Raw genomic sequence first — 25,273 nt, forward strand, 5'->3', positions numbered from 1 at the left:
GAGGGCCGGGGCGTCGGACAGGCCCGCTGGAAGGCAGCCGCGGTCGCACTGGGGACTCCAGGGCTGGGTCTCTGATTGGGCACATCGTGTCGTTCGCTCATTACACAAGAGTAACCTGGGCCCCAAACCCCCGTGTTTGTTAACGAGACGGAGACGCGGCTGGGTTCTGGCAGCTTCCGACCCGCGGAGCACGGTGAGCGCCTCGGGAGGCTCACGGGCTGGTTAAAGGGAAGCTGCCCTATTCCAGGTGACGCGACACGGACTCGTCAGATCTCCACCGTCGAGGGCCTCTGCTCACTGCCATTGTATTACCAGGGACCAGGGCCCCCGGTGCCAGCGGCTGGCCCTACCCGTGGAAGAGACAGTCCTGCCCCCAGGAGCTTACACTCTAAACAGGCAAAGCAGAAATTCTCCCCATTCACAAGTAGGGAGATGAGGCACGGAGAGATTGAGTAACTTGCCCAAGGTCAGCCAGCAGCTCAGTGGCAGAGTCAGGAATAGGACCCAGGCGTCCTGAGATATAGCCCAGTGTTTTCCCCATGCTACTCTTCTTTCTACCTCCAGCACTACCTAGGTCACTCCCCTAGGACCAGCTCTGCGTTTCTTTCTCTAGCTTCTGGGTTAATTGGCCCATAGTGTCAGTTAGTAAAACGGGCAGCCGGGTTTCCTCTCGTTCAGGAAGGAAGGACGGGGCGCGGGGAAGGGCCTGGGGCGGGGTTGAAATGCAGCATCCGGAACCGGGCCCTGGCACTCAGGGCCGGGGCTGTTTGGGGTTTTCCTGCTCCGAACCAGGAAGACTAAAGTGGCTTTGCGTTTCCCAGTCGCCCCGAGTCCTTTGTCCGAGAGAACAGGAGTATAAACGGGGCGGCGGGCCCCCCAGGAAATGCTCTTGAGGGGTTTATCGGCGACACCGTATAACCTGCTGGTTCTGCTCTGTGACCCACTTAGGCCTGGAAGGTTTCGCCCCAAGGCTGAGTTTCGGATCCCTCCCCCAGGAGCTCCCTGCGTGACAGGCCCCGCTACGCCGGCTGGGGACTTCCCCTGCGTGATCCACACGCAGGCCGGCCCCATGGCCCAGCCAGGCCTTGAGCAGCCCCCGTTGGGCTCCCCTGTGGCCTCTCTGCTCCCCCACACCCCTGCTGATCCCAGCCAGGCCGGAGCAGGGGTCCGATACGGGTGTCAAGCTCTCTGTCTCTCCAAGGGCCGTACCCGGCCCCCGTTCCCAGCGTGTCTGAGCCTCGCGGGCTCTGGGGCAGGGATACTCGGACTGCGGCTCGCACGCCCCGAGGGCCTGCTCACCCCGTCTCCTGCGGCTCTTTGCAGCACCCGGTAGGAAAGCGCCCCGTGATTGAATTATTAACCCGGCTCGGTTATTAACCCACCAGCCGGCTTTTCCTAACCAGTGGCCTGATCAACTTGCCAGTTGTTAACATGTTTGTTGTGAGAATAACACACACCCACACGCACCCCACAGCTCCCCTGTGACCCTGCTTCCCTGGGGAGAGACTGGAGGGAATGAAACAAGGACTTCACACCCCGGTGGCTCTTTGGGGTCATGCGGGTCGCTCTGAGGTCCCAGTGTCTAATACATGAATCTTGGGGTGTCACCCCATGGCCGGCGGGACCCAGAGGCTGAGGGCCTGGCCCAAGCTCTCCCAGGCCCCCCGGGGCGAGCTGGCAATTGCAGGCAGGTCTCCCAGGCGAGCGCCCCAACCCCGGGGTATCTGGGTGCCCCGTCCAGCCCCCCCTTGCCCCTCCGGCAGGCAGCCCTGGAGCAGGGGAGCTGAGCGGGTGGGGGGCAGGGGGCTGCAGGACTGGGGGGCCCAGCATGGGATCGAGGAGCAGCCAGAGCTGGGCGGGCGCTTTGCTTGGCCCTGGTCCTGCTGGTTCCCCGCCAGACACGGGTCTGTGATTCCGGGAGCCTCCAGGCCCCTCCGGGAGGGTGGGAACCGCCCGGGAGGGGCGGGTCCGGGGGCGGGTCCATGCCCCCCCATCCCGGGGGCCGCTCTCCCCGCCCCCCCGCCCGGGGGTTGGGCTTCCTGGGTCAGCGCCGCGGCTGCATCCGCGCCCGGCCCCGCTGCTGCGCCCGGCCCGGGCGGGGGGAGCCCGGGGGCCGCGCTGGGCTGGAGCCGCCCCTGGGCCGCGCAGCGCCGAGCTCCGCCGGGGGAGCTGCTGAGCCGGGGCCGGCAGGTGCGGGGGGCCGCGGGGGGGGGCTGGAAGGGGGCGGGCAGGAGCAGCCCCCACCGGCTGATGGGCACCGGGCAGGGGGGCGACTGAGATCTGAACATCCCACAGCCCCCCCGGCCCTCCCACAGCCCCCCCACCCCGGGTGTCTGTAGCGGGGACAGTGAGACCCCAGGGGCTGTGGTACCCCCCGGGGTGGTATCCCCCTCCCTGCCCCCCAGGCCCATCCTGCCCGGTATCCTGCCCCCTCCCTGCCTCCCGGGCCCATCCCGCCCAGTATCCTGCCCCCTCCCTGCCCCCCGGGTCAGCCCCACGGGCCCATCCCCGCAGTATCCTGCCCAATCCCCACGCCCCGGGTCAGACCGGTCGAGCTCTGTATCTCTCCACCCCACTCCCTGCGCCCTGGACCAGCCCGAAAAGGGGCTTCGTTAGAATCACGGACCCTTCCATGTGACAAACGTGGGGCTACGTCCCCAGCCCTGATCTCGCCTGTCCCTGTCCCCCGAGCAGGATTTCTCATCCCTGGGCCGGACGCGCTCTCCCGGATGGAGCGAGGGGCAGAGCGGTGGGTCCCGGGTCCCCGGGGTGCTGAGGAGACCCCGAGAGACGCCTGCACAGGTGAGGAATCGCTTAACCCGAGTCGGAAACCCGGGCAAACCCCCCAGCATGGGGTGTCGTTATTACTATTTGCATTAGCAGAGCTCGTGGGCCGGGACCCCACCGTGCTGGGTGCTGTACGATCCCGCAGAGGCTGCCCAGCCCTGCAGAGCTCCCAGTCTGACTAGGCCGGACGCACACAGGGCGGGAGGGGAAACGGGCCCAGAGAGGGGACGTGGCTTGTGCAGGGTCACCCGGCAGCAGGGCCGGGAACGGAGCCCGGAGTCCCGAACCAGAGGACAGCTGCTGGCTCACGCTGCCTGCTCTCAGAGACCCCCCGCCCTATGGCTCGGGTGCCCTGGCGCCTGGGGTTTGCTCCTGTGCTCGCTTTGGCTGTGCCCTTATTCAGTTCGCTTCACAGGCACCGGGAGGCCGCGTGGCCTAGTGGATACAGCTCTGGCCTGCGAGTCAGGAGAGCTGGATTTGCGTTTGGGGGGCAGTGCCTCAGTTTCCCCATTGTACAGATGGGGATAATGACCGTGAGCTGCCTTGTAGCTAGGGATTATTTTCTTTCTGAAAATCTGTGACAATTTAAGCCCGTGGGGGCCTCAGGGAGCTCCTGCAGCCAGGGTGCTGCCTGGAAATGTGATGGCCACGTGCTGCAGGAAGGGAGACGTCTGTCTACTCCCATCCCTAGCTCCTACCCCATCCATCCCTCATCCCTAGATCCTAGTGTGTTTATCTGTCTGTTTGTCCCCCTGGTGAATAGCTCCAAGTTCAGAGCCTCCCAGCAGGGACAGTGTGAAATTGACCTGATCCCTCTCACAGCAGCCCTGAAACTGACCAGATTCTTGCCAATTTCCCTTTGCTTCTGCTGCTGGGGAAGCTCTGAGGAGCAGCAGCCCAGACACCCGGCTCCCTGTCTGCAGACTCAGGAAGGCAGCACAGCAGCTGTGAATCATCTCCCCAGCCAGAGGGGCCGGGAACATCAGTGCATTGCTTTGAAATGAGCCCTGAACCCCGCAGGGCTCCCGACTCGGGTCTCTCCCTGAGGGGCAGATTCCCAGCCACAGGGGAATGTTCTTTGCTTTGCCACCCCCCTTTCCCAGTCGAGACTGACCCCTGTCTGGATTCTCTCCCAGCAGCCGAGGGGCTGACGAGTGAGGCCGAGGAGAATCCCGAACAGGACGGTCCGGAGCCAGCAGAACTGTATGGGACGTTACCGGGAAGTTCCCAGAGTCCTCAGCGGGGAGCGGCCTGCAAGCGTCAGGAGGCGGAGAGACCGGGTGAGTCCGCGCCGTACGGGGCGGATTTAAGGGGCCCCCACAGGACCGTGGCCCAGCCCAGAGCCTCCCTGGGAGACAGACTCTTCACCTGCCCCGAGTGCGGGAAGGGCTTCGGCCAGAGCGCGCACCTCCTCCGGCACCAGACCGTGCACACGGGGGAGCGGCCCTACAAGTGCCCCCAGTGCGGGAAGGGCTTCAGCCAGAGCTCGGACCTGACCACGCACCGGCGCGTCCACACGGGTGAGGAGCCCTACGCCTGTGCCGAGTGCGGCAAGCGCTTTGCCCAGAGCTCCAACCTGATCCGGCACCAGCGCACCCACACGGCCGAGACCCCCTACCGCTGCCCCGACTGCGGCAAGCGCTTCCGCCGCACCTCCCACCTGGTCATGCACCGGCGCGTCCACACCGGGGAGCGGCCCTACCGGTGCCCCGACTGCGGCAAGCGCTTCAGCCACAGCTCCCACCTGCACCGGCACCGGCGGGTCCACACGGGCGAGCGGCCCCACCGGTGCCCCGAGTGCGGGAAGGGCTTCGGCGTCAAGTCCACCCTGGTGACGCACCGGCGGGTCCACACGGCCGAGCGGCCCTACGCCTGCGCCGAGTGCGGCCGGGCCTTCGCCCAGAGCTCCACCCTCAACCGGCACCGGCGGGTCCACGCGGCTGAGCGGCCCTTCCGCTGCCCCGAGTGCGGCAAGTGCTTCCTCCAGAGCTCCAACCTGGTCACCCACCTCATTCTGCACACGGGCGAGCGCCCCTTCCACTGCCCCCGCTGCCAGAAAACCTTCAGCCAGAGCTCCAACCTCAGCCGCCACCAGAGGACCCACGCCGGGACCCGAGCCTGCCCGTGCCCCGAGTGCGGGGAGAGCGTCCCGTGCGGCACCGGCCTCTCCGCCCACCAGAGACCCCACGCGGGGCAGGAGACCCCCTCGCTGCCCTGCTAGGCCCGGCTGGTCCCCGCCCACCAGAGACCCCACGCAGGGCAAGAGACCCCCCTCGCCGCCCTGCTAGGCCCGGCTGGTCCCCCTGGTCCCCACCCACCAGAGACCCCACGGGGGGCAGGAGACCCCCTCGCCGCCCTGCTAGGCCCGGCTGGTCCCTGCCCACCAGAGACCCCACGTGGGGCAGGAGACCCCCTCGCCGCCCTGCTAGGCCCGGCTGGTCCCCCAGTACCCGCCCACCAGAGACCCCACGTGGGGCAGGAGACCCCCTCGCCACCCTGCTAGGCCCGGCTGGTCCCCCGGTACCCGCCCACCAGAGACGCCACGTGGGGCAGGAGACCCCCTCGCCGCCCGGCTGGTCCCCCGGTACCCGCCCACCAGAGACCCCACGAGGGGCAGGAGACCCCCTCACCATCCTGCTAGGCCCGGCTGGTCCCCCGGTACCCGCCCACCAGAGACGCCACGCGGGGCAGGAGACCCCCTCACCATCCTGCTAGAGCCAGCCAGAGTGAGGGGTGCGCTCACCTATTCCCTCGCACCTCTCCCAAGTATCCGGCCACCCCATCCCTGCTAGCAGCTGATCAGACCCCTCCTCTGGCTCTGCCAAGCCCAGGCAGCCCAGATCCGTTCCTCCTCATGGCTGGGCCCGGAACCTGGCACCTCCCTTTGATTCCCCAGCCATGGAAAACACAGGGGCTGCATCCTGCCCGGCTGAAGCCGTGTCCTGGGAGGCGCTGCCCTCTCCCTTTGGTGCTCCCCAGGGAGCTGGGTGCTGGGGTGGCTCGCATGTAATGGGCTGTGCTGGGGCTTGGCTGGCAGGACAGAGAGCCAGTCCCACTCGCTCTCATTTCCCCGTGTCTCCCCAAGGAGCGTGGCACTGTGCACCCTGTCAGTGGTACCCCAGAGCCCTTGTCAGGAGCTCCCTGCCGCCTGCGGGACTTGGCAAGTGCTGTCACCCCCTTCCTGGCTGTATTTAACAAGCTGTATTTATGATGAGGCGTTCCATTCTAGCTCAATGGATAAAAGGCCGATGACGTCGTCCCGCGATGGCCGAGGCTGCCCGACCGGGCCAGGAGTCCAGCCAGGTCTCTCCTGCGCATCCCTTTGCCTCATTTCTCCTCTTCCCCCTCCCCAGAGAGTTCAGTGCTGGATGGACCCTGCAAGTGATCAATAAACCATGTAGAAAAGACCAGGAGTCGCTGCGTCGGGAAGCTCCAGGGTTTCTGTCGGCTGAGGGTGAGAGTCACGGACCGAGAGTGAGAGGCTGAGAGGGGTGTGTTTGGGGGGACCATGAGTCCCTGATCCCTGCAATGTGGGGAGGTAAGGGCGGGCAGGGAGCATGGGACGATGGAGGTACAGGGCTGGGGGCTGCGGGGTTTCTGTTGGCTGAGGGTGAGAGTCATGGACTGAGAGCTAGCACTTGACCCAGAGGGAATGGGGGGGGGCTGCGAGTCCCTCATCCCTGCAGTGGCGGGGAGGTAGGGGCAGGCAGGGAGTGTGGGAGGACAGAGGTACAGGGCTGGGGCCCGCAGGGTTTGTTTCTCAGACCCGGATGTCGAGGCTGTGAATGCTTTGCATTGGGGAGGGATGGGAGGCAGCTGATGAGTGTCCGATGGAATTGTGCTGATGCCAGAGGGATGAAACAGGCGCCCCCAGGATGGGAGGGGGCGTCTCCTGATTGCTGGGACCCTGAGCAGGGCTGAGGTGCCCCCCCCCCAACTGGACCTGTAGCCAGGCCAAGCCTGTCACTGATGGGAGGGGAAGAAGAGGGGCCCAGCAGCCCCAGCTGGTCCCTTCCGCCCTGGCAGGGATGGCAGAGACAGTCTGTCACCCCCACAAGCAGAGCTGGAAACTCCGGGGGGATCAAAGCCTCTGCCAGGATTGGAAAAGATGACACCGCCTGTGTTGCTGGTGGATGAGGGGTTAATGCAGCAGTGCCCAGTGGCTGCAGCGTGTGGGGCTAGCAGTGCCGGATTGCAAAGGCTGGGGAGAGGCCCAGGACCGGCAGAGGGGTCAGCTCTGGTTCGGTGGCATTCACAGGCAGAAGTCTGGAAATGGCAGAAGATAGTAACATGGCTCAGACCAGTGGGGTGTGGGGCTGTGGCCTGAAACGCCCGGCAAGGCGAGCCGCTGGGGAAGGCTGCGTGAGGAGTGAAGGCGCGTCTGTCCTCCAGGTCACGGGCCTACGGGCAAGGCCTTTAGATGCAGAGGGTCACAGGCAAAGCACATGTATATGGAGACTGATGGAGTCCAAGGCCAGACGGGACCACTGTGATCATCCGGCTGACCCCCTGGATAGCACAGGCCAGAGACCGGCCCTACGATCAATAATGGGGCAGATCTCGGAGAAAACCAGCCAGCTGTGATTTAAACATGGTCAGGGGTGGAGAGTCTACCCCAGCCATCGGTAAATTGTTCCAATGGTTAGTTACCCTCGCTGGTAAAAATGTACTACACCTCGCTCCCGGTCTGACCGTCTCCAGATAGGAAGCACACCTTGCCGAAAAAGAAGAAACTGTCCTCTTAGTATTTGAAATCACAGAGAAACCAGCAACATTTCCGTTGGAGCGCACAGAAATGGGACGGAGGCTAGTGCGGAGTGTAAGGCGTTACCACGTTAGACATCTCTGTAGTCCAAACACACGCCACAATTCAAGTCAGCGTGCAAGTTTTCTCGTCTATGTCCCACATCTAAAACAGAAGTGAGGTTTGGCAGTTAGAGGGTAGCTTTGCTCTCTCACCGATAGTGTCACGTTACAAGGGAGAGATCTGAGACTGTCTCTCTCTGGCAATTCTCACTCACCCTGCGGAGACCGGATGGCTGCAGGGGGGAGTAAGAAACCGGGCAGAGCAGAACAAGTGACGTAACGAAGTTGCTAGTTCTCAGTAGCACTTCAAGTTAGGAGCTGAGTTTAAATAAGACAACGCAGAACTGAACCATTAAACAAGGAATTGTTACAGAGCTCTCCCAACAGGCAGGGCAGCTCCCGATGGCGGAAAATACCCAGCAAGACAATTGTGAGCTTGCGGTTAGTTCTTTAAGCAACAGCAAAATAGCTGCAGTAAGTTGGTCCCTGTTAGATCAGCCTATCCCACCAAACATGCAAATGTTATTTCTGTGCAATTACAGTGCTCTCCCGGTGAGAAACAAGCACGGGGATTTAGCCACCAGCACTTCGTTGCAGGGCGTTCCATTTAACCCTGTAACTCCGTCCAGATTCTTAGGAGAAGATTTCAATGCTTACGGCTATTTCAGGGCTCTATCCCCCCGACGTTTAGAGTGATTTTGCTTGGCATTTCTTTGGAACCAGGATATTTTACTGGTATCTGTGGACGTTGTTAAGTTTAAGAATTTCAATGCAAAGATCCAAGACATTTCTGGGACACAAATCTGAACTAGGAGGGAGATCAGGGTTCTGGAAGATGTGTGCTTTACAGGGCCAAAGTCTGGCTTCCTTCAAAGCACAGAAATTCCCTGTGGAACCGTCGCAGTGAGCACGGCCTGTTCAATCGTCCCATCCTTTGGTGCAAAGGGGGATGGTTCTCTCCCCTTCCTTTTGGTGTCCGGAGTCTCCTGGCGTGATGGTGGGGATGGGGATTTATTATTGTATTTTTACGTAGCTAGGTTTGGCTTGTCAGACAAGCACTTTCTTTCCTTGGGTTTTGTGTATTTGGGACTTCGGACCTCTAAGGTTCCAAAACCCAGGTTCTTGTCCATAAAGGACTTTTAGTTAAAAGAGACGCCCTCTTGGGAGAGCAAAGTTCCTGACCTTTGCGTGCGTAGGAGGGCTCTTCGCCAGTCGGGAGCGAGATGCCCAGGCTTTTCAGACCTCAGGGGCTTTAGATGAAGGCTGCTCTCGGGGGAAGAGAGTCGGGTCTCTTCGCAGACAGATCCAACAAACTGGGATTTTGCAACATTTTGTATATAGTTATTTTCCTATTCAGTTGTATTGAGGGGCTAGCTCGGTTCCAAAACCTGATCAATTTATCGTGTCAATCATCAGTCATTGGGCAGGCCCGGATTTTGGGGTAGATTCAGTTGCAAATTGTAAATTTGTCCAACAGTGTCACTGCATGTTTCTTACCCATCCAGCTGGCCTGCTGGATCCAGAAATACCCACCTTTCCAGGGCGCCCAGCCTCCCTGGGAATTCCTTAGTGGCTTCTTCAGCACTGTTGATTCAAATGTACACTGACCGAGTCGTTTAAATGTCGTTTGGCTCGACTTTCTGTTGTTACTTCCTGGGCCATTTCAGCACAGAAAGAAAGCTTCTGCTGTAACGTGGTAATTGTTTTCTGGGAGTTTTGCTACATTGCAGAGTTTCATGGTTTGTTCTTTTTTCTGCTGGTTCTTAACTTTAATTTGAGGAGAGTTCATTCCATCTTTCTCTTATGAATAAGAAGTTTTCCCCAATTTGATTCTAATTTTAAACAACTTCTAGGTTTATTATCAAAACAATCTCCTAATTCCCAGTAACTAAAATATTCTGGCTATCCCAGGCATTATCCTAAGTAACTTAAAACATTAGTAAAATAAGCAAAAATTCTATTTCTAACTCATAATATGGTGTAATATCACATGTATAATGAAAATGCCAATTCCTGTATAGACCATCTCTAGACCAGTCGTGTGTAAAGATACACTTCCACAGTAATTCTCATACTAATACCAAAAACTGTTTCTAAGCTAATAAAAAAAAACTAATTACAAACCAAAATTATAACAAATGTAGTTATATGTATTGAGGCAAATTGTAGGATTTTGTTACAAAAAAAGAATTGAGAGTTGTTACCTTGAGAATTAAATTCTAATTTAAATCTGGGAACCTTGGTGTAAACTTGGACATTAATTCACTCCTTGGCATACATCTCAAAGCGTTTACATTACAAGAAGGGCACCGGGGTCAGGTTTAGTGTAGAGATGAGAGATCTCCCCAGCACGAAGGGAGTCTGGTGTAATAGCTGTGACCTCATCTCTCCTGGACAGTGGTGCCTCGTACGGCCGAGTCTTAGCTACTAGGAGTGTGTTTAACGCGACACAAGACTTACACTATGGCCTTCGTTTGTAAATTTCCATGCAACTTTTCAGAGAACGATGAACATAGTTGGTTTAAAACGAAACCTGACGGGAGCCCATGATCAAATTACATCTTATGCCCGATTTGGTCGATGCTTTAGCCCAGGATCGTGACTTCTGCGTAGGAGCTGTCCAAGCACAAGGACAAGGGTGGGTGAGTAAATGACTCTCTTGAATACTGGAGTGTGGGGTGTCCGTTTGCCATCTAGTCTCACTACTGTATGCCGCCTTCAGACGGAAGTGATTCAATCCCTGGCTCCAGAGGGGGCTCTGGCTCAGGAAGGAGGAGGGGAAAGGCAGTTACACAGTCTTTACGACAGTGCAGGTTCAGGGAAAGGTGATTCTGCCCTTTAGCATGGTCTGGGCCTGGTTTCACGCCAGCTGGTCCATTAGACCATTGCTGTAGGGCTGCTAATTAAAGGAATATCAACACTGGGTATTCAGGGGTCAGATTTAACCCTCTAGGCCTGACAAGGAGAAAAACCAGCTGTTAGCTGACTCTGGGGCAGGCGAGAGGAGCGGTTTGGGGGGGGAGAGGGCTGGAACCCAGACACTGGTGGGCCAGGGGTACCTGTGGGAATCAATGCACAGCCCCAAGGAGGAGGGCTGGGGGATCCCTTACCAGGGGATGGTACTATGGGAGCAGGGCAGGAGGTGGCCCGTGGGAAAGACTCTGCGGAGAGGCCAGGGGCTGCGGGGGCACAGACAGGGCTCCCTGGCTCAGAGGGGCCTGGGAACCCAGAGCTAGGGGGGAGTTGGGAACCCCAAGAGGGAAGGGTCTAGGCTGGAAGGGCCAATGGAGTACTCAGCAGCGAATGCCTTATTGGGGGAACTAGCACGGGACTGAGAGCAAGGTGCCAGCAGGGCCGCACTGTGCCACAGGCCCATCTACCCCGGTATCCCGTCTCTGCTTGTGGCCAATGCCAGCTGCTCCAGGTGTAGGATGCCCCCTTGTGGACAATTGTGGAATAACCTGTTTCTGGGGGTCAGTTTTTAAAAAAACCACTCGGGGTTGGATGCTCTCCTTAGCCATAGGAGCGTCCAGTCCTGCTAAGCTCTTTATGTCAGCTGCATCTTGTGGCAATGAGTTCCACAGGCCAGTTGTGCACTGCATTGAAACAGCCTTTCCCTGGTGTTTTATGGCCTGCTCTCAGTGACTCTTGATAACCTAGTGCAACTATCCGGTGGTTCTGGGTTTGGGCAGCAAATGCACAGAACCGGATCCCTGACTGAGTGACCCCGGTAACCCCTTGAGCTTCATCTGTAATGCGCCCTGGAGTTCTCTTGTTTGGCCCCCCGCCGACAGATCCTTCACCCCGGGATTAACTCCATGGCTGAATTGCTTCTGCCTGCCACCAGGAGTCAGTAATGAGCCCAGGATGGGTGGAACCCAGGTCCAGGCAAGCCACTGAAATGACTTTGTAGCGGTGTGTTTCTGGCACACGAACTTAGCCCAAAGGCGGGTGGGGAATAGGATCAGGTCATAACCTCAGGAGACTCAGGTTCTATTCCCAGCCCTGCCACTGGGCGAATGTGGACAAGGCATTTGCCATCTCTGTGCCTCAGTGTCCCCTGCCGCAGTTACTGTCCTGACTGTGTACATTGCCAGCTCCTTGGGGTAGGGCCTGTCTGTCCAGCGCCTGGCACCAGGGCCCTGGGCCGGGACTGGCTGGCGGGCACTATTGTAATGCACAGGATGGAGGTTTCTGCAACGTTATCTACAGACGTTGTCTACAGAACCCGACTGCTAGTTACAGACGAGAGTCCGAAGCCTGTACCCTGAAAATAAAGGCTTGTTTCATCGCCATGGCTACTTGTTATTTAAATGCCTCAAATCCGGGGCCCAGTCTTGCAGCCCCTGGGCCCAGTCGTGCAGCCCCTGGGTGGTTCTCAGCCCCTCCACATGGCTTGTCATCCACAGATCTCCAAGCTCTTTACAGAGGAGAGCATTGTCATCCTTCTCCTACAGAGGGAAAACTGAGGCAGGGAGAAGGGACAGGACGAGCCCAGCTCCCTGTGCAGTGAGCCTCTCTCAGAACTGTGCAAAGGCCACTTAATTTTAATTCCCTTTCCCTAGCTGGATGCCCCAGCCCCCAGCAGCTCTGCCCCCTAAATTTCACTGACCGGCCCAGCTGGGCTGCCCTCCACACATGGTGAGCGGACTGGGGGTGTCTCTGTCCCTCCTGGAGTGACGTCTCCCCTCAGCCAGTCCCTGCCGGGGGGCGGGGAAGTAATACAGCTTAGTCGGTTCTCAGGTCTCTTTGGGGCTGGGGGAGGAGGGATTCTCACTGCCCCAGTGAACACGAAAACAGAGAGGGCCAAGCTCAGGGAGCTGCTCTTGGGGGTCTTCTCTCCGTGAGGGTCTGGGGAGCTTCATCCCACGGCACAGACGGTGGATCGGGCTCTGTGGAGAGGGATGGGAGATTGGGGGTGATGAACGGGCAAAGTGCGCTGCTGAATGGGACCATCGGGGGAGTCACTCACCCGGAGAGACTGGGAGTGAGTCCAGTGCAGAGACCCCAGCATCTCTCCACCGGGCTGCAGGGTCTGGGACAAGGGGGGGTCCCGTCACTGGTGCAGGCTGCCTGAAATGGGGGTGCTGGGTGGCAGGGGCCCCTCCCACTGTGTTGACCTGTGGGCTAAGGGCCCCCCAATATTCCAGGACACAGGCTGGGTAAAATCAAAGGCTAAGCTAGCTCCGTGGACTGCAACACGATAGAACGGCCGGGGGGTGAGTGTGAATGGGGGAAAGATCAACGGCGGGCTGGGGTTTGTACCTGCAAGCTCAGATCTGGTTCACCCTGAGGCAGGGACGGGAGCTGGCCGGGGCCGGCTGGGCCCAGACACGCCTTTCCCCCAAGGTCTGGGGGGTCGGATGTGGGGGTCGGTGCAGGCTGGTGCCCAGCTGTGGGTGTGGGTTCCAGACCGTCTTGCCCTCCAGCATGAGACCCGGGCGGCCGGCAGCACGGGGGGGGTTCCCACAGCACAGACACGACGGGGAGGCTACAGCCCTGACTCCCCCGCTGGGCTGGGGGCGAGGGATGCGAACCCCCCCCATGCCAATGGAGCGAGGCTGAGCCTGGAGCAGGTCTGCGAGGGGCTCAGGAAACACTTGGAGGACGGGGAGGAGAAGCTGCAGCGGAGAGGTGAGGGGGGCCGGGAACCCAGGGGACACTCATCTCATTTTAGACCCCTCCACGCCCCGCACTCTGCCTGCAGCCTGCCCTTCCTCCCACCCCTTTGGGGACGCCCCTGCCCCTGTGATCCTCTGGGCTCTTCACTCTGGGTCTGTGTCACTGTGTGGGGTGAGGCCGGGGGGTGGTTGCTGGCTGGGGTACGAGGGGGCATTTGGAGGGAAGGGGTGAGCCCGGCCCATGGGCGACCCGTAATAGGGGAGGGGGCTTCCGGGATCCCCCTCACCCCCCTGTTCTGTTTCAGATGCGAACCCGGAGCCGGGCGCCCCTCTGGGGCTGGGCACTGGGGTGCCTGTCGCTGTCACTGCCAGGGCCGCCAGCTGGAGACAGACGCGCTCAGGGGGGGCCCGGGATGGGGGATCGTGGACCGGCTGGGCCCTGCGCTGTGCAACTGGCTGAGCCAGAGCTCCCGGGGACAGCTGCGGCCAGGCCAGACCCAGACACGGGGGGCCAGTTCCCCTCCCTCACCCCTGGCTTAGCCTAGAGCCCAGGGTGTCCGTCCTGGGGGTAGCCTAGGGGGTTTATACTCCCTGCTCTCAGGTGCATTACAGAGCAGCTGCAGCCTCACACACTGATGCATTCGCAGCCCCCCAGGGCGGGATCCCCAGTGTAGAGACCCCCCTCCCCGCGATGGAACGTGACCAGGGCCCGTTTCGTCAGTGGGTCAGGAACAGGGCATAACATGGGGGCAGGGAGCGTGAGTCCTGCTCTCACCACTAGCCCCCACTCCTCTTCCAGAGCTGCGGAGAGAACCCAGGAGTCCTGGCTCCCAGCCCCTCCCCCCTGCTCTAACCATTACACCACCCTGCCCAGCCAGGTGTTTACCCTAGGGGGGGAGGTGCCACCCTCTGTGACACTTTCACTTTCAGTCCCCAGCTGGCAGACGGTACCAGGTGATGGGGCAGCCGCTCGCTTGTGGGGCTTTCTCGGCTGGCCCGGCCCTTTCTGGGGCAAAGTCCCCGGCGTGAGGCCCCAAAGTCCCCGGGGCGAGGCCCGGGACAAGGTGCACTCGGAGAGTCGCTCTGTTGGGGATCCTGGTGGGGAGCGCCCCGGCCAATGTAGGGGGGAGAGTGACCAGGCTCAGCATGGCTGTGCCCCTCCCCCTCCTCCTGCTGGGGGTCTTCGCCATCCCAGAGGGCTGTTGCCGTGAGTATTGGGGTGCTACCCCCCAGCACAGGGGGAGTGGCAGGATCCTGTCCCATTAGGGGCTGCGGTGACCTGCGCTAGGGGGATGGGCCAGGGGCAGGGGGGCTTGTATTGGGGGGAGGGGCTTTGGGGGCTCAAATCCGGACCCCCGCCCAGGGCCCAATTCTGCTCTTGGCCTCCTGGCTGTGAATCAGGAGCGAGCTGCTACCGGGGGGTGTAAAATGAGCGCGAGGCCAGAACCAAGCCCAGGGTGGCTAGCTGGGCACGGGCACCCCCCAACCCCCATAGCTGGGTGTCCTGGGGAAAGAGGGGGTGTCCCGGAGAGGGGTACGGCTGCAGGGAGTGGGGAATCCCTGCCAGTTGTTATGCGGGGGGGGGGCGGTACAGGGAGCAGGGCTGCCTCCCAGCTGGGCTCAGCTCCTGATCCGAAGGAAGTGGGGTCAGAGTCAAACTGCCAAGGTTTAACCCTTTCCTAGCTGTCTGTGTTTGGGTCAGCACTGCCCCACTTCCTTCCCCACGACATTAGGCATGTCACGACGTCTGGCCATGCCTCAGTTTCCCCTCCCATCCTCCCCGCTTTGCCCCCTCCCTGTGGGACACTGGATTTTGCGGTGAGGGCTGCTGCTCGCCTGACACCCTGCCTAGCCCCCCTGTGGTTTCGTGCCCCCATCTGGCGAGCGCCCAGCATGAGGTGGGTGAGGCCGCCAGACAATAATTGCTGCTGTTAATGAGGGCCCCGGTCATGCCAGGCGCTGCATGGACCCTGCTCAACTGAGATTGGGCCCCCCGTCACGCTGGGCACTGCATGGACCCCTGGTCCAACAGAGAGTGAGGCCCCATCTACCCCCTCGCAGTGTGGGGCGGGGTCCCGGCTCGCCCTGGCGGCTGGCTGGGGAAAGGGGCTGCTGGCTCTGGGGGGGGTCTCTCCCCCTTGCAGTGTGGGGAGGGGTCCTGGATCTCCTCAGGGCCTGGGATAGGGCGGGGGGCTGCTGGCTGGTGGGAGGGGGGGGTCTCTCTCCCCTGCAGTGTGGGGTGGGGTGCCGGCTCGCCCTGGGGGCTGGGCTGGGGGCGGCTGGCTGACGGGGGGTGTCACGGAGTCCCTGGGCGATGCTCTGGAACTGCTCCCCATGAAGCCAGTCAGGACTCTGGGGCAGTCGCCTTTCTGTGAGCAGCCTGTCTTCAGGACACACAGCTCACACTGCTTCCACCTCCCTGGGTCTGACCTCGGAGCATTCAGCATCCTCTGCCCCTCCGTGCGCTTCCCCCCAGCGAGTCCGCCCAGGCGGGGTCCTGGGGAAGCCAGAGGGTCCTGCACCCCAACTCCGCAGTCAGATGGGACTCTCAGCCAGCCAGTAAAACAGAAGGTTTATTAGACGACAGGAACATGGTCTAACACAGAGCTTGCAGGTGCAGAGAACGGGACCCCTCAGCTGGGTCCATTTTGGGGGGCAGTGAGCCAGACAACCCCGTCTGCACTTCACTCCATGTCCCAGCCAGCCCCAAACTGAAACTCCCTCCAGCCCCTCCTCCTCTGGGCTTTGTTCCTTTCCCGGGCCAGGTGGTCACCTGATTCCTTTGTTCTCCAACCGTTCAGCTCTCACCTCGCAGGGGGGAAGGGCCCAGGCCATCAGTTGCCAGGAAACAGGGTGTCGGCCATTCTCTGTGTCCAGACCCCTGCACACACCGGCCCTCTAGGGCTCTGCAATGATCATACACCCTTACCCCACCACCTAGAGACTTAAGAACTGCCTAGGGGAAACTGAGGCACCCCCACACTATTCAGAGGAAACATTAAGAACAGTCCCACTTCGTCACATCTCTCCCCCCTTCGAGATCGAACTGAGCGGGGTCACTTTAGCCGGTGACCTGGGGAAGTTCGAAGCCACCAACGTTCCCATGGATGCCCCAGCCTTCCTTGGTAGGAGTTACACCAGGCCCTTCCAGTTTCACGCCCTCCCTTAGGTCAGGGGTGGTCGATAGCACTCGCAGGCCGCATGTGGGAAGGTTTATGCAGCCCATGCCCTTTGGCCACCCCAAGAATGTCTCCCCATTGACCATCACCTTCTGCTCCCACTGGAGATCCGAGGGGCCTGGCCCCAGGAAACTCCACACAGACATATAGGTTGGGACCAGGAGTGGGAGCCTGTCCACATCCCCAACCATCTGGATGACGGAGTCTATGGCCTTGGGACCCAGCAAGGGAGCTAGACACCGGGGCTTTTCCGCAGGGTCCCCTTGGTTCAAATCGCCAGCCTGCTCAAAGGCAGTGAGGTGGGCATCCACATCCCCCCCTCCTTAACCAGGGGCAGCAATTTAGTCTCGAGGTTCCCTGCGGAACTGGCCCCCCGGGGTCTATCCCCACTCACCCCGGGGAGGTCCCCTAGGCCTCTCCGCTCCCCCACCGCCAGTTCATGCTGCTGCTGCTTCTGCAGCTCTTTCTCGGGCTCTCGCTGTCTCCCACAGTCCTCTTGCTCCCTCGGACTCAGCGCCAATCCCGTCCATCTCCGATCCCCCGATGGGGAACCCGATCGTGAAGACCCCCGTCTGGACGGGGACAGGAGTCTTGGGGATGCCTGGCTCCCACTCCAGCTGCTCCCAGATCCTGCTATAGCCCCATTGGGGGTCAGGAATCTGTTCCTTAGAGCGGTCATCCTCCTCCAGCTGCACGATTAACTCTGCTTTGGTGAACTTTCCAATGCTCAACCCTCTCTTTCTGCACAGGGTTACAATGTCCTTCTTAAGGAGACGGTGACAGACCATCACTCCGCTCCTCCCAAGTTGTTGTGGACTCACAGGCCCGTGTGTTGTCAGCTCCCCACGGTTTCCAGGGAGAACCCCTAGTGTGCCAGCCCTTCTCGAGGTCACCCCCTCTTTGCCAGGGTCGAGCTGCAGACTCCTCCGCCCCTGGGACTGCTCGCTGCAATCCCCAGGGGAACCCTGTTACTGCACAGTCCTTCTCGCTGGTCACACACTCCCAGGGGTTAACCGCCCCCCCGAAACCGCTCCTCTCCGAGCCTTCAGCAGGCCTGGTCCTCGGCAATCCCCCTTCGTGTTACTGCTCCCCAGTCACTTACTGCAGGAAGCACCATCCACGGGGTGCAGTACATCCCACCGCTGCCACCAGTTGTCACGGAGTCCCTGGGCGATGCTCTGGAACTGCTCCCCATGAAGCCAGTCAGGACTCTGGGGCAGTCGCCTTTCTGTGAGCAGCCTGTCTTCAGGACACACAGCTCACACAGCTTCCACCTTCCTGGGTCTGACCTCAGAGCATTCAGCATCCTCTGCCCCTCCGTGTGCTTCCCCCAGCGAGTCCGCTCAGGCGGGGCTCCTGGGGAAGCCAGAGGGTCTTGCACCCCAACTTCGCAGTCAGACGGGACTCTCAGCCAGCCAGTAAAACAGAAGGTTTATTAGACGACAGGAACATGGTCTAACACAGAGCTTGCAGGTGCAGAGAACGGGACCCCTCAGCTGGGTCCATTTTGGGGGGCAGTGAGCCAGACAACCACGTCTGCACTTCACTCCATGTCCCAGCCAGCCCCAAACTGAAACTCCCTCCAGCCCCTCCTCCTCTGGGCTTTGTTCCTTTCCCGGGCCAGGTGGTCACCTGATTCCTTTGTTCTCCAACCCTTTAGCTCTCACCTCGCAGGGGGGAAGGGCCCAGGCCATCAGTGGCCAGGAAACAGGGTGTCGGCCATTCTCTGTGTCCAGACCCCTGCACACACCGGCCCTCTAGGGCTCTGCAATGATCATACACCCTTACCCCACCACCTAGAGACTTAAGAACTGCCTAGGGGAAACTGAGGCACCCCCACACTATTCAGAGGAAACATTAAGAACAGTTCCACTTCGTCACAGGGGGTCTCTCTCTCTCCCCCCAGGCCCGCACTCGCTGCGCTATTTCTACACGGCGGTGTCGGAGCCGGGCCCGGGGCTGCCCCAGTTCACCGTGGTCGGGTACCTGGACGACCAGCTCTTCTTCCATTTCGACAGCGAGGTGAACCAGGCCCAGCCCCGCGCCCCCTGGATCCGGGCCGAGGGTCCCGAATACTGGGAGCGGCAGACCTGGATCGCCCGGGGCTGGCAGGAGGCCTTCAACGGCAACGTCCGCATCGCCATGGAGCGCTACAACCAGAGCCGGGGTGAGGGGCTGGGGGCCGGAGCGTGGGGCCTGGTGGTGACCCCACAGCCCGGGACCGAGGAGGGACTCTGGTCTGTCTCCATCCTCCAGCCCTGGCCCCAGCGGTGACCCCAGGCCCGGGGACGACCCTGTCCCATATCCCTGGTCCTAAGCAGTGACTCCATCCCCCATCCCCAGGTCTGGCGGTGACCCCGTCCCTTGTCCCCATCCCCAGCAGGGACCCCATCTCCGGGCCTAGCCGGGACCCCCATCCCTGTGGTGACCCCGTGCCCAGACCTGGCGGTGACCCCGTCCCTTGTCCCCATCCACAGCAGGGACCCCATCTCCGGGCCTAGCTGGGACCCCCGTCCCTGTGGTGACCCCGTGCCCAGACCTGGCGGTGACCCCGTCCCTTGTCCCCATCCCCAGCAGGGACCCCATCTCCGGGCCTAGCCGGGACCCCCGTCCCTGTGGTGACCCCGTGCCCAGACCTGGCGGTGACCCCGTCCCTTGTCCCCATCCCCAGCAGGGACCCCATCTCCGGGCCTAGCCGGGACCCCCGTCCCTGTGGTGACCCCGTGCCCAGACCTGGCGGTGACCCCGTCCCTTGTCCCCATCCCCAGCAGGGATCCCATCTCCGGGCCTAGCTGGGACCCCCGTCCCTGTGGTGACCCCGTGCCCAGACCTGGCGGTGACCCCGTCCCTTGTCCCCATCCCCAGCAGGGACCCCATCTCCGGGCCTAGCCGGGACCCCCGTCCCTCTGGTGACCCCGTGCCCAGACCTGGCGGTGACCCCGTCCCTTGTCCCCATCCACAGCAGGGACCCCATCTCTGGGCCTAGCCGGGATCCCCGTCCCTGTGGTGACCCCGTGCCCAGACCTGGCGGTGACCCCGTCCCTTGTCCCCATCCCCAGCAGGGACCCCATCTCCGGGCCTAGCCGGGACCCCCATCCCTGTGGTGACCCCGTGCCCAGACCTGGCGATGACCCCGTCCCTTGTCCCCATCCCCAGCAGGGACCGTAGCTCTAGGCTGAGCAGTGACCGTACCCCCAGCCCTCGCCCTGCCCTGGGCAGTGCCCGTCACCCTGGACAGAGGAGAAACCAACCATCACCCCAGCCCCCGGGGAACCCCAGCCCCAGTGCTGAGCGGAGCTGTGACCCGACCCCTGGGCTAACAGTGATCCGACCCTGGGCCAAGCCCTCACCCCGACCCTCGCCCTGAGGCCAGGCAGAGCAATAACTGCAACCCTAATCCCAGCCCTGAGCTGAGCTGTGACCCTAGCCCTGACCCCTGGCCGAGCCGTAACCCCAACTCCTGGCCGAGCCATGTCTGACTGAGCCCTTTCCTTCCCCACGACATTAGGCCTGTCACGACCTCTGGCTATGCCTCAGTTTCCCCTCCCATTCCCCCCTTTGCCCCCTCCCTGTGGGACACTGGATCTTGCGGTGAGGGCTGCTGCTCGCCTGACACCCTGCCTAGCCCCCCTGTGCTTTCGTGCCCCCATCGGAATCGAGTTCAGTAGCAACACAAGTGACTCACCCCAGGCTGCCTGCGGGGGCTGGGCCGGGGGGGCAGCGAGGGGCCGTGGCCCCGAGTCAGGTCTAACGAGCCACGTCAGGCGCCGTGGCCAGGGCTGTGGCCTCACCCAGCTCTGTGGGTGTCTCTCCAGGCCTGCACACCTTCCAGTACGCCTACGGCTGCAAGCTGCCGGCGGACGGGGGCTTCCGGCAGTACGGCTACGACGGGCGGGATTTCCTCTCCTACGACACCCGCACCCACACCTGGGTGGCCTCCAGCAAGGAGGCCGAGATCACCAAGGGGAAGATGGAGGCCGACAGCCACCTGAGCCAGCAGCAGCGGGACTATCTGGAGCGGAAGTGCGTCGAGTGGCTGCAGAAATACCTGGACTATGGGAAGGAGATGCTGCAGAGGAGAGGTGAGGGGGGGCAGGGAGCCCCCCACTGCAGAGACTCCCCCACTCCCTGGCCTGTCTGAGACACTAATTAGAGTGACCCAGGGCTGGGTTACAGGGCAAGACCCCTCGAGGTCAGCTGAGCCTTTTGGGGGGTCCCCATCTGTGCCATGCCGGCAGGGTGCAGAGATGGCTCCCCAGTCAGGTCCCACCTCCCCCTGCCCCTGGGCTCCGGGGAGGGGCAGGTCCCCGTGGCGTGTTTCCCAGGCTCTGACCGCTCCTGCTTTCCAACGACTGGACCATGGGGGTGCCAAGGGACCCGGGTGCTGCTCACTGGCCCTAACCCAGCGGCCTCCCCCTCTGCCCCCTCGTCTCCCCAGAGCGCCCGGTTGTGCGAGTCACCGGCAGAGACGCCCCCGGCGGCCTCACCACCCTCTCCTGCCGGGCCCACAGCTTCTACCCCCGGGACATCGCCGTGAGCTGGCTGCGAAATGGGGGGAGCAGAGAGCAGGAGACGTGGCGAGGGGGGGTCCTGCCCAACGGGGACGGGACCTACCACACCTGGGCCACGGTGGAGATCGACCCCCGGGAGAGAGGCCTGTACCGCTGCCGTGTGGAGCACGAGAGCCTGGCCGAGCCGCTCGACACTGCGTGGGGTGAGGCCGGGGTGTGTGGACGCTGGATGAAATGGGGGGGGTCACAGGGTGACTGGCCCTACAGCCCCCCCGGTAACACACTTTGCTCACCTCCCCAGGAGGAGAAAATGAGCGAAGCCGCAGGACAGGCGGGTCATGTGGCTGGCGGGGGAGGAGGCTAAGACAGGAACCAGGGGCGGGGGGCACCCCGGAAAGCCGGAGCGAGCTGATAAATGAAGCGGGGTGTGACCGCGGAGCCGGCCTGGATCCCAGCTGGGGCTGGGGTCCCGGGCAGTGAAACGGCGGCTGGAGGTGAAGCGGGCTTGAGAACACGGAGAGCCTGGTGCCAGGCCCCTGTGCGTTGGCGGGAGTTCAAAAGTCCTGTTAACAACGGATTGGAAGGGGAACAGCGAGACCTGGGCCCCGGGGAGAGGGGACACTCGGGAAGGGGCAGGGCAGGGCGCCCGCTTCCCCTGGCCACTGCGGTTTGAAGAATAAGAGACGTTCCTGGAACAGACTCACCGCCGGGGCACGGAGCACGGGGCAGGGTGAAGAGGCAGCCGCGGGGGCACGAATGGGGGGAAGGACGTGGTGTTTGGGGGGGTCTCTAACTCCCTGCTCCCGTGCAGAGCCCCCATCCCGCTCTGCCCTGCTCCCGGCGCTGATTGGGGCCGTCGCGGTCGCTGCCCTGCTCTTCGCTGGGACCGTCGGGTTTGTTCTCTGGAGGAGGCGGCGCCCAGGTAATGGGGCGGCGGTGCCAGGACTCGGGGAGCCACCCGTCAGCATGGGGCGGGCGATGGGGCACTGGGTCATGGGGATGGCAGCAATCCAGACCCCCGCCTTGGTGCTGTGTGACTGCCCCACGGGGGAGGGGAGAATGGGCCAGAGACCCCCCCTCTGGGAGCTGCTGAGCCAGAGCCGGGGCCGATGGCGCCGGGTCTCTCTCTTCCCTTCCTTACGCCCGGCTTCCCTGGGGACACTGAGTCACGCGCTGAGCCCCCGGGGTCCGTGGATGCGGATCGGAGCCGGCTCCTGCCCCGGCAGCGGCCGCACTCACTGCGACCTGCCTTCTCTCTGCAGGGAAAACCGGAGCCGGCCACACTCCAGCTCAGGGTGAGCGTGAGCCCGCCCGTGCTGCTGGCAGGTGTGGGGTGGGGGGCCGCGGCCCAGCCCGGGGACCCTCCGCCGGGCCTGGGCGCTAACGCCCCATCACCACCGACTCAGCCAGTCACCCGCAATCCCCTGCGTCGCGCGACGTGCCCCCGGCTCTGCGGGGTGCAGGCCCCTCTGGTCTCCGGGCTGAGCCGGGCCAGGCCGGGGGCCCCTTGGCTGGCTCTGCCCGGGGCAGCTCCGGGCGATGCCGTTCCCTGTCTGGGGCAGGCCAGGGGGTGGTGAGCCCTGGGCTGGCGGGGTGGGGGGTGGAATCGATTCCTAGAGAAGCGTCTGCCTCGCCGGCACCGGTTCAGGAGACCCTAACCCCCTTCTCCCCCCACAGCCAGCAACCGGGACTCCAGCTCCTCTCTGGAAGGTAAGGGGGTGACGATGGAGCAGGAGGGATGGCCCGTTAGCCCTTCAGCTCCTGGTCAGAGGCCCCAGCAGGGAGACCAGGCGGGGGTGGGATCTCGCGGGGGGGGTGTGTATGAATGGGACTTGACGAGTCACCCCCGCACTCCCCAGGAGGGTCATCTGTGAGCAGAGCAGGTAACCAGGAGCCCCCCTTTCCCCGCACTGGGGCCAGGCTCCCCATAGCAGAGCTGGGAGGGACGGTCCCTGAGATCCCACCGCGAGGCCCCGCCACATGGGCCCTTCCTCACCCAACCTCAGGGTCAGGGCCCCCCAGGCCGAGCTGGCAGCTCCCCTGGCCATGGGTGGGCCTAACGGGACGGGTGGGGCTGGAACCCCTCTGAGGGGGGCTGTGACCCCGGGAGCACACCAACCCCCTGGGTTCGGAGACGCTGACCCTGTCCCCTTCTCCCCCACAGCCAGCGACAAAGAATCCAGCAAAGGATCTACCAGGGGTAAGTGCCGGGGGGCTCCAGCCCTGGGGATCGGCTGCAGTCACGGAGACCTCTCTGGGGAGATGCCTTCCCCAGGCCCTGCCCTGGGGTGCCCTGCAGTCCCCCAGCCGGGGGTGGGTCCCCTCTGCAAGGGGGGTCATTCCAGGCAGCAGGGACTCGGGGGGGGGGGGGGGGCTGGGACAGGACTGGGGCTGAGTGTGACCCCCCCTCCCACAACAAAACTGAGCTGGGACCCAGATACCAGGACCCTCAGATCCTGAACCCCCCCCGGCCATTCCAACCCCAGCTGGGGTCCCTGCACACCCCACACCCAGCCTCCAGCCCTGGTGCGTTATGAGGATTATTACCCCAGAGCTGGGTCTGCCTGGACCCGGCCCCTGCCCCCTTTCTGATCCCTTCCCATGGTCCCTGCCTGGGCTGGGCCATTTCTGGGCCTCCGAGACGTTCTGCTCACCCCCAGTCTGATCCCATTGGGGTGGGGTGGGGGGATCGGCCAGGAACCAGCTCCCTGCTCAGTGCTAACCCCCTTCTCCCTCCCACAGGCAGCGACCCCGGGTATGACACCGGCTCGCAAGGTAAGTGGAGACTCCAGCCCTGGCTGCTCTCTGGGCGGGCAGCTCCCCACGGCCATAGGCCCAGAGACCCCCAGGCCCTGCCCCTATAGCAGACCAGCCTGGGAGCAGAGCGGGGGAGCTCTGAGCGCCCTGCTCCCCGCAGTGGGGAGCAATGAACCAGCCTGGGAACTCCCTCCTCTTCCCCCCACCCTGCCCCAGACAGAGCTGGGAGCGACCCTGATGGGTATGGAGTGTCTCACCCCCATGTGACCCCACTGCGGGAGGGTCTGGGGAACGGCCCGAGGGTGGGGGGAACCCCTGTCCGGCTGCAGCGGGTCCCTCTCCGGTGTCAGCCCTGATCCCCACAAACAGACATGGCTCCTGCAGAGGCGACAGTAGAAAAAGCGGGGGCACCTGGGGTGGGCAGCGCCAGAAAAGTGGGGAGGCCTGCAGGGGCCACTGGAAAAAAAGGGCAGGAGCCCATGGGGGCTGCGCTGACGTGGGGGCAGCACGTGACCCTCTTTGCCCCTCTGTACTGGAGCCTCTGGGGCTCCGGGCTCCACCCTGACTCCCTGTATCTGGTTCCTGCAGGGTCGGAGGCCGTGATGCAGCCAGGGGGGCACACAGGTGAGGGAGAGACCAGCCGCCCTCCAGAAGCTCAGCAGCTCCTCCCCGGGGGTGTTTCTGCCCCACTCCACGACGGGGACCCCCCAGCAGGCATCGTCTGGGCTGGAGTCACTCCTGGGCTCTCTCCCCGCCTTGGCCGCTGACTGCCCGTGTGACCTGGACCGAACCCCTCACCCTTTCCCTCTGCCTCAGCGCCCAGGCCCTGGGTACGCCGCTCGCTCGCGGGGTGCGGTGGGTTAAGTACCTGGGATCTGTCAGACTTACAGTGAAAGCTGCTGTGTGGGGCAAGCACCCCATGATTTCTGCAGAGCCACAGGTCTCAACCAGGGGACGCGTACCCCTGGGGTGCGCAGAGACCTGCCAGGCGGTACCTCAACCCTGCTGGATATTTCCCCAGTTTTACAACGGGCTGCACAAAAAACACCAGCAAACTCAGTGCAAACCACAATTTCATACCATGACTTGTTTCTGTTGCTCTGCCTAAGGAAAGGTTTCCATTGCTCTGGGTAGTGTACGCTGACATGTAAGTGCAATGTTTATAGTCCAGTTGACTTATCTTATAATTATACGGTAAAAACGAGAAAGTCAGCCCCTGTCCAGTGATCCGACCCCGGGCCAAGCCATAACCCCGACCCTCGCTGTGACACTTCTGTAGTTTTATGTCTGATTTTTAAGTAAGGATTTTTAAGTGAGGTGAAACTTGGGGTGAAACCTGTTACAGTGTGTCTGGCAACACCCATTGTTTCATGTTCTCTGTGTATATAAATCTCCCCACTGTATTTTCCACTCTGTGCATCCGATGAAGTGGGTTTTAGCCCATCAAAGCTTATGCCCAAATAAATTTGTTAGTCTCTAAGGTGCCACGACTCCTCCTGTTCTTTTTGCTGGACTAGATCATGTAACTGAACCCCTGGAATAAAGGCCCTGTCTCTTGTGTGCGCCCCATTGTGGCTGGGCGTTTGCTGTGTGTCTGTCTGAGCCCGTCTCC

General features: G+C 62.2%; 2 protein-coding genes across 2 annotated transcripts; both read left to right on the top strand.

The window, feature by feature from the left end:
• Positions 1-1,982: 1,982 nt before the first annotated feature.
• On the top strand, positions 1,983-6,194 carry LOC311531060 (uncharacterized protein; the record flags this gene model as incomplete). Its single annotated transcript, XM_084648125.1, has 3 exons — positions 1,983-2,190; positions 2,695-2,802; positions 3,924-6,194. 3 exons carry the CDS (start codon positions 1,983-1,985, stop codon positions 5,006-5,008), a joined length of 1,401 nt encoding a protein of 466 aa, XP_084504251.1. The 3' UTR covers positions 5,009-6,194.
• Positions 6,195-14,270: 8,076 nt separating this feature from the next.
• On the top strand, positions 14,271-25,141 carry LOC311531308 (class I histocompatibility antigen, F10 alpha chain-like). Its single transcript, XM_084648553.1, is given in 11 exon segments — positions 14,271-14,421; positions 18,300-18,560; positions 20,209-20,475; positions 20,832-21,107; positions 21,716-21,826; positions 22,582-22,614; positions 23,069-23,104; positions 23,647-23,679; positions 24,250-24,369; positions 24,372-24,501; positions 24,503-25,141. Coding segments are annotated over 11 exon segments (1,380 nt in total). The 5' UTR covers positions 14,271-14,360; the 3' UTR covers positions 24,555-25,141.
• The last annotated feature ends 132 nt before the right edge of the window (positions 25,142-25,273 follow it).

This window comes from Lepidochelys olivacea, assembly GCF_965140295.1.
Source record: "Lepidochelys olivacea isolate rLepOli2 genome assembly, chromosome: 14".
Lineage (NCBI taxonomy): Eukaryota > Metazoa > Chordata > Testudines > Cheloniidae > Lepidochelys > Lepidochelys olivacea.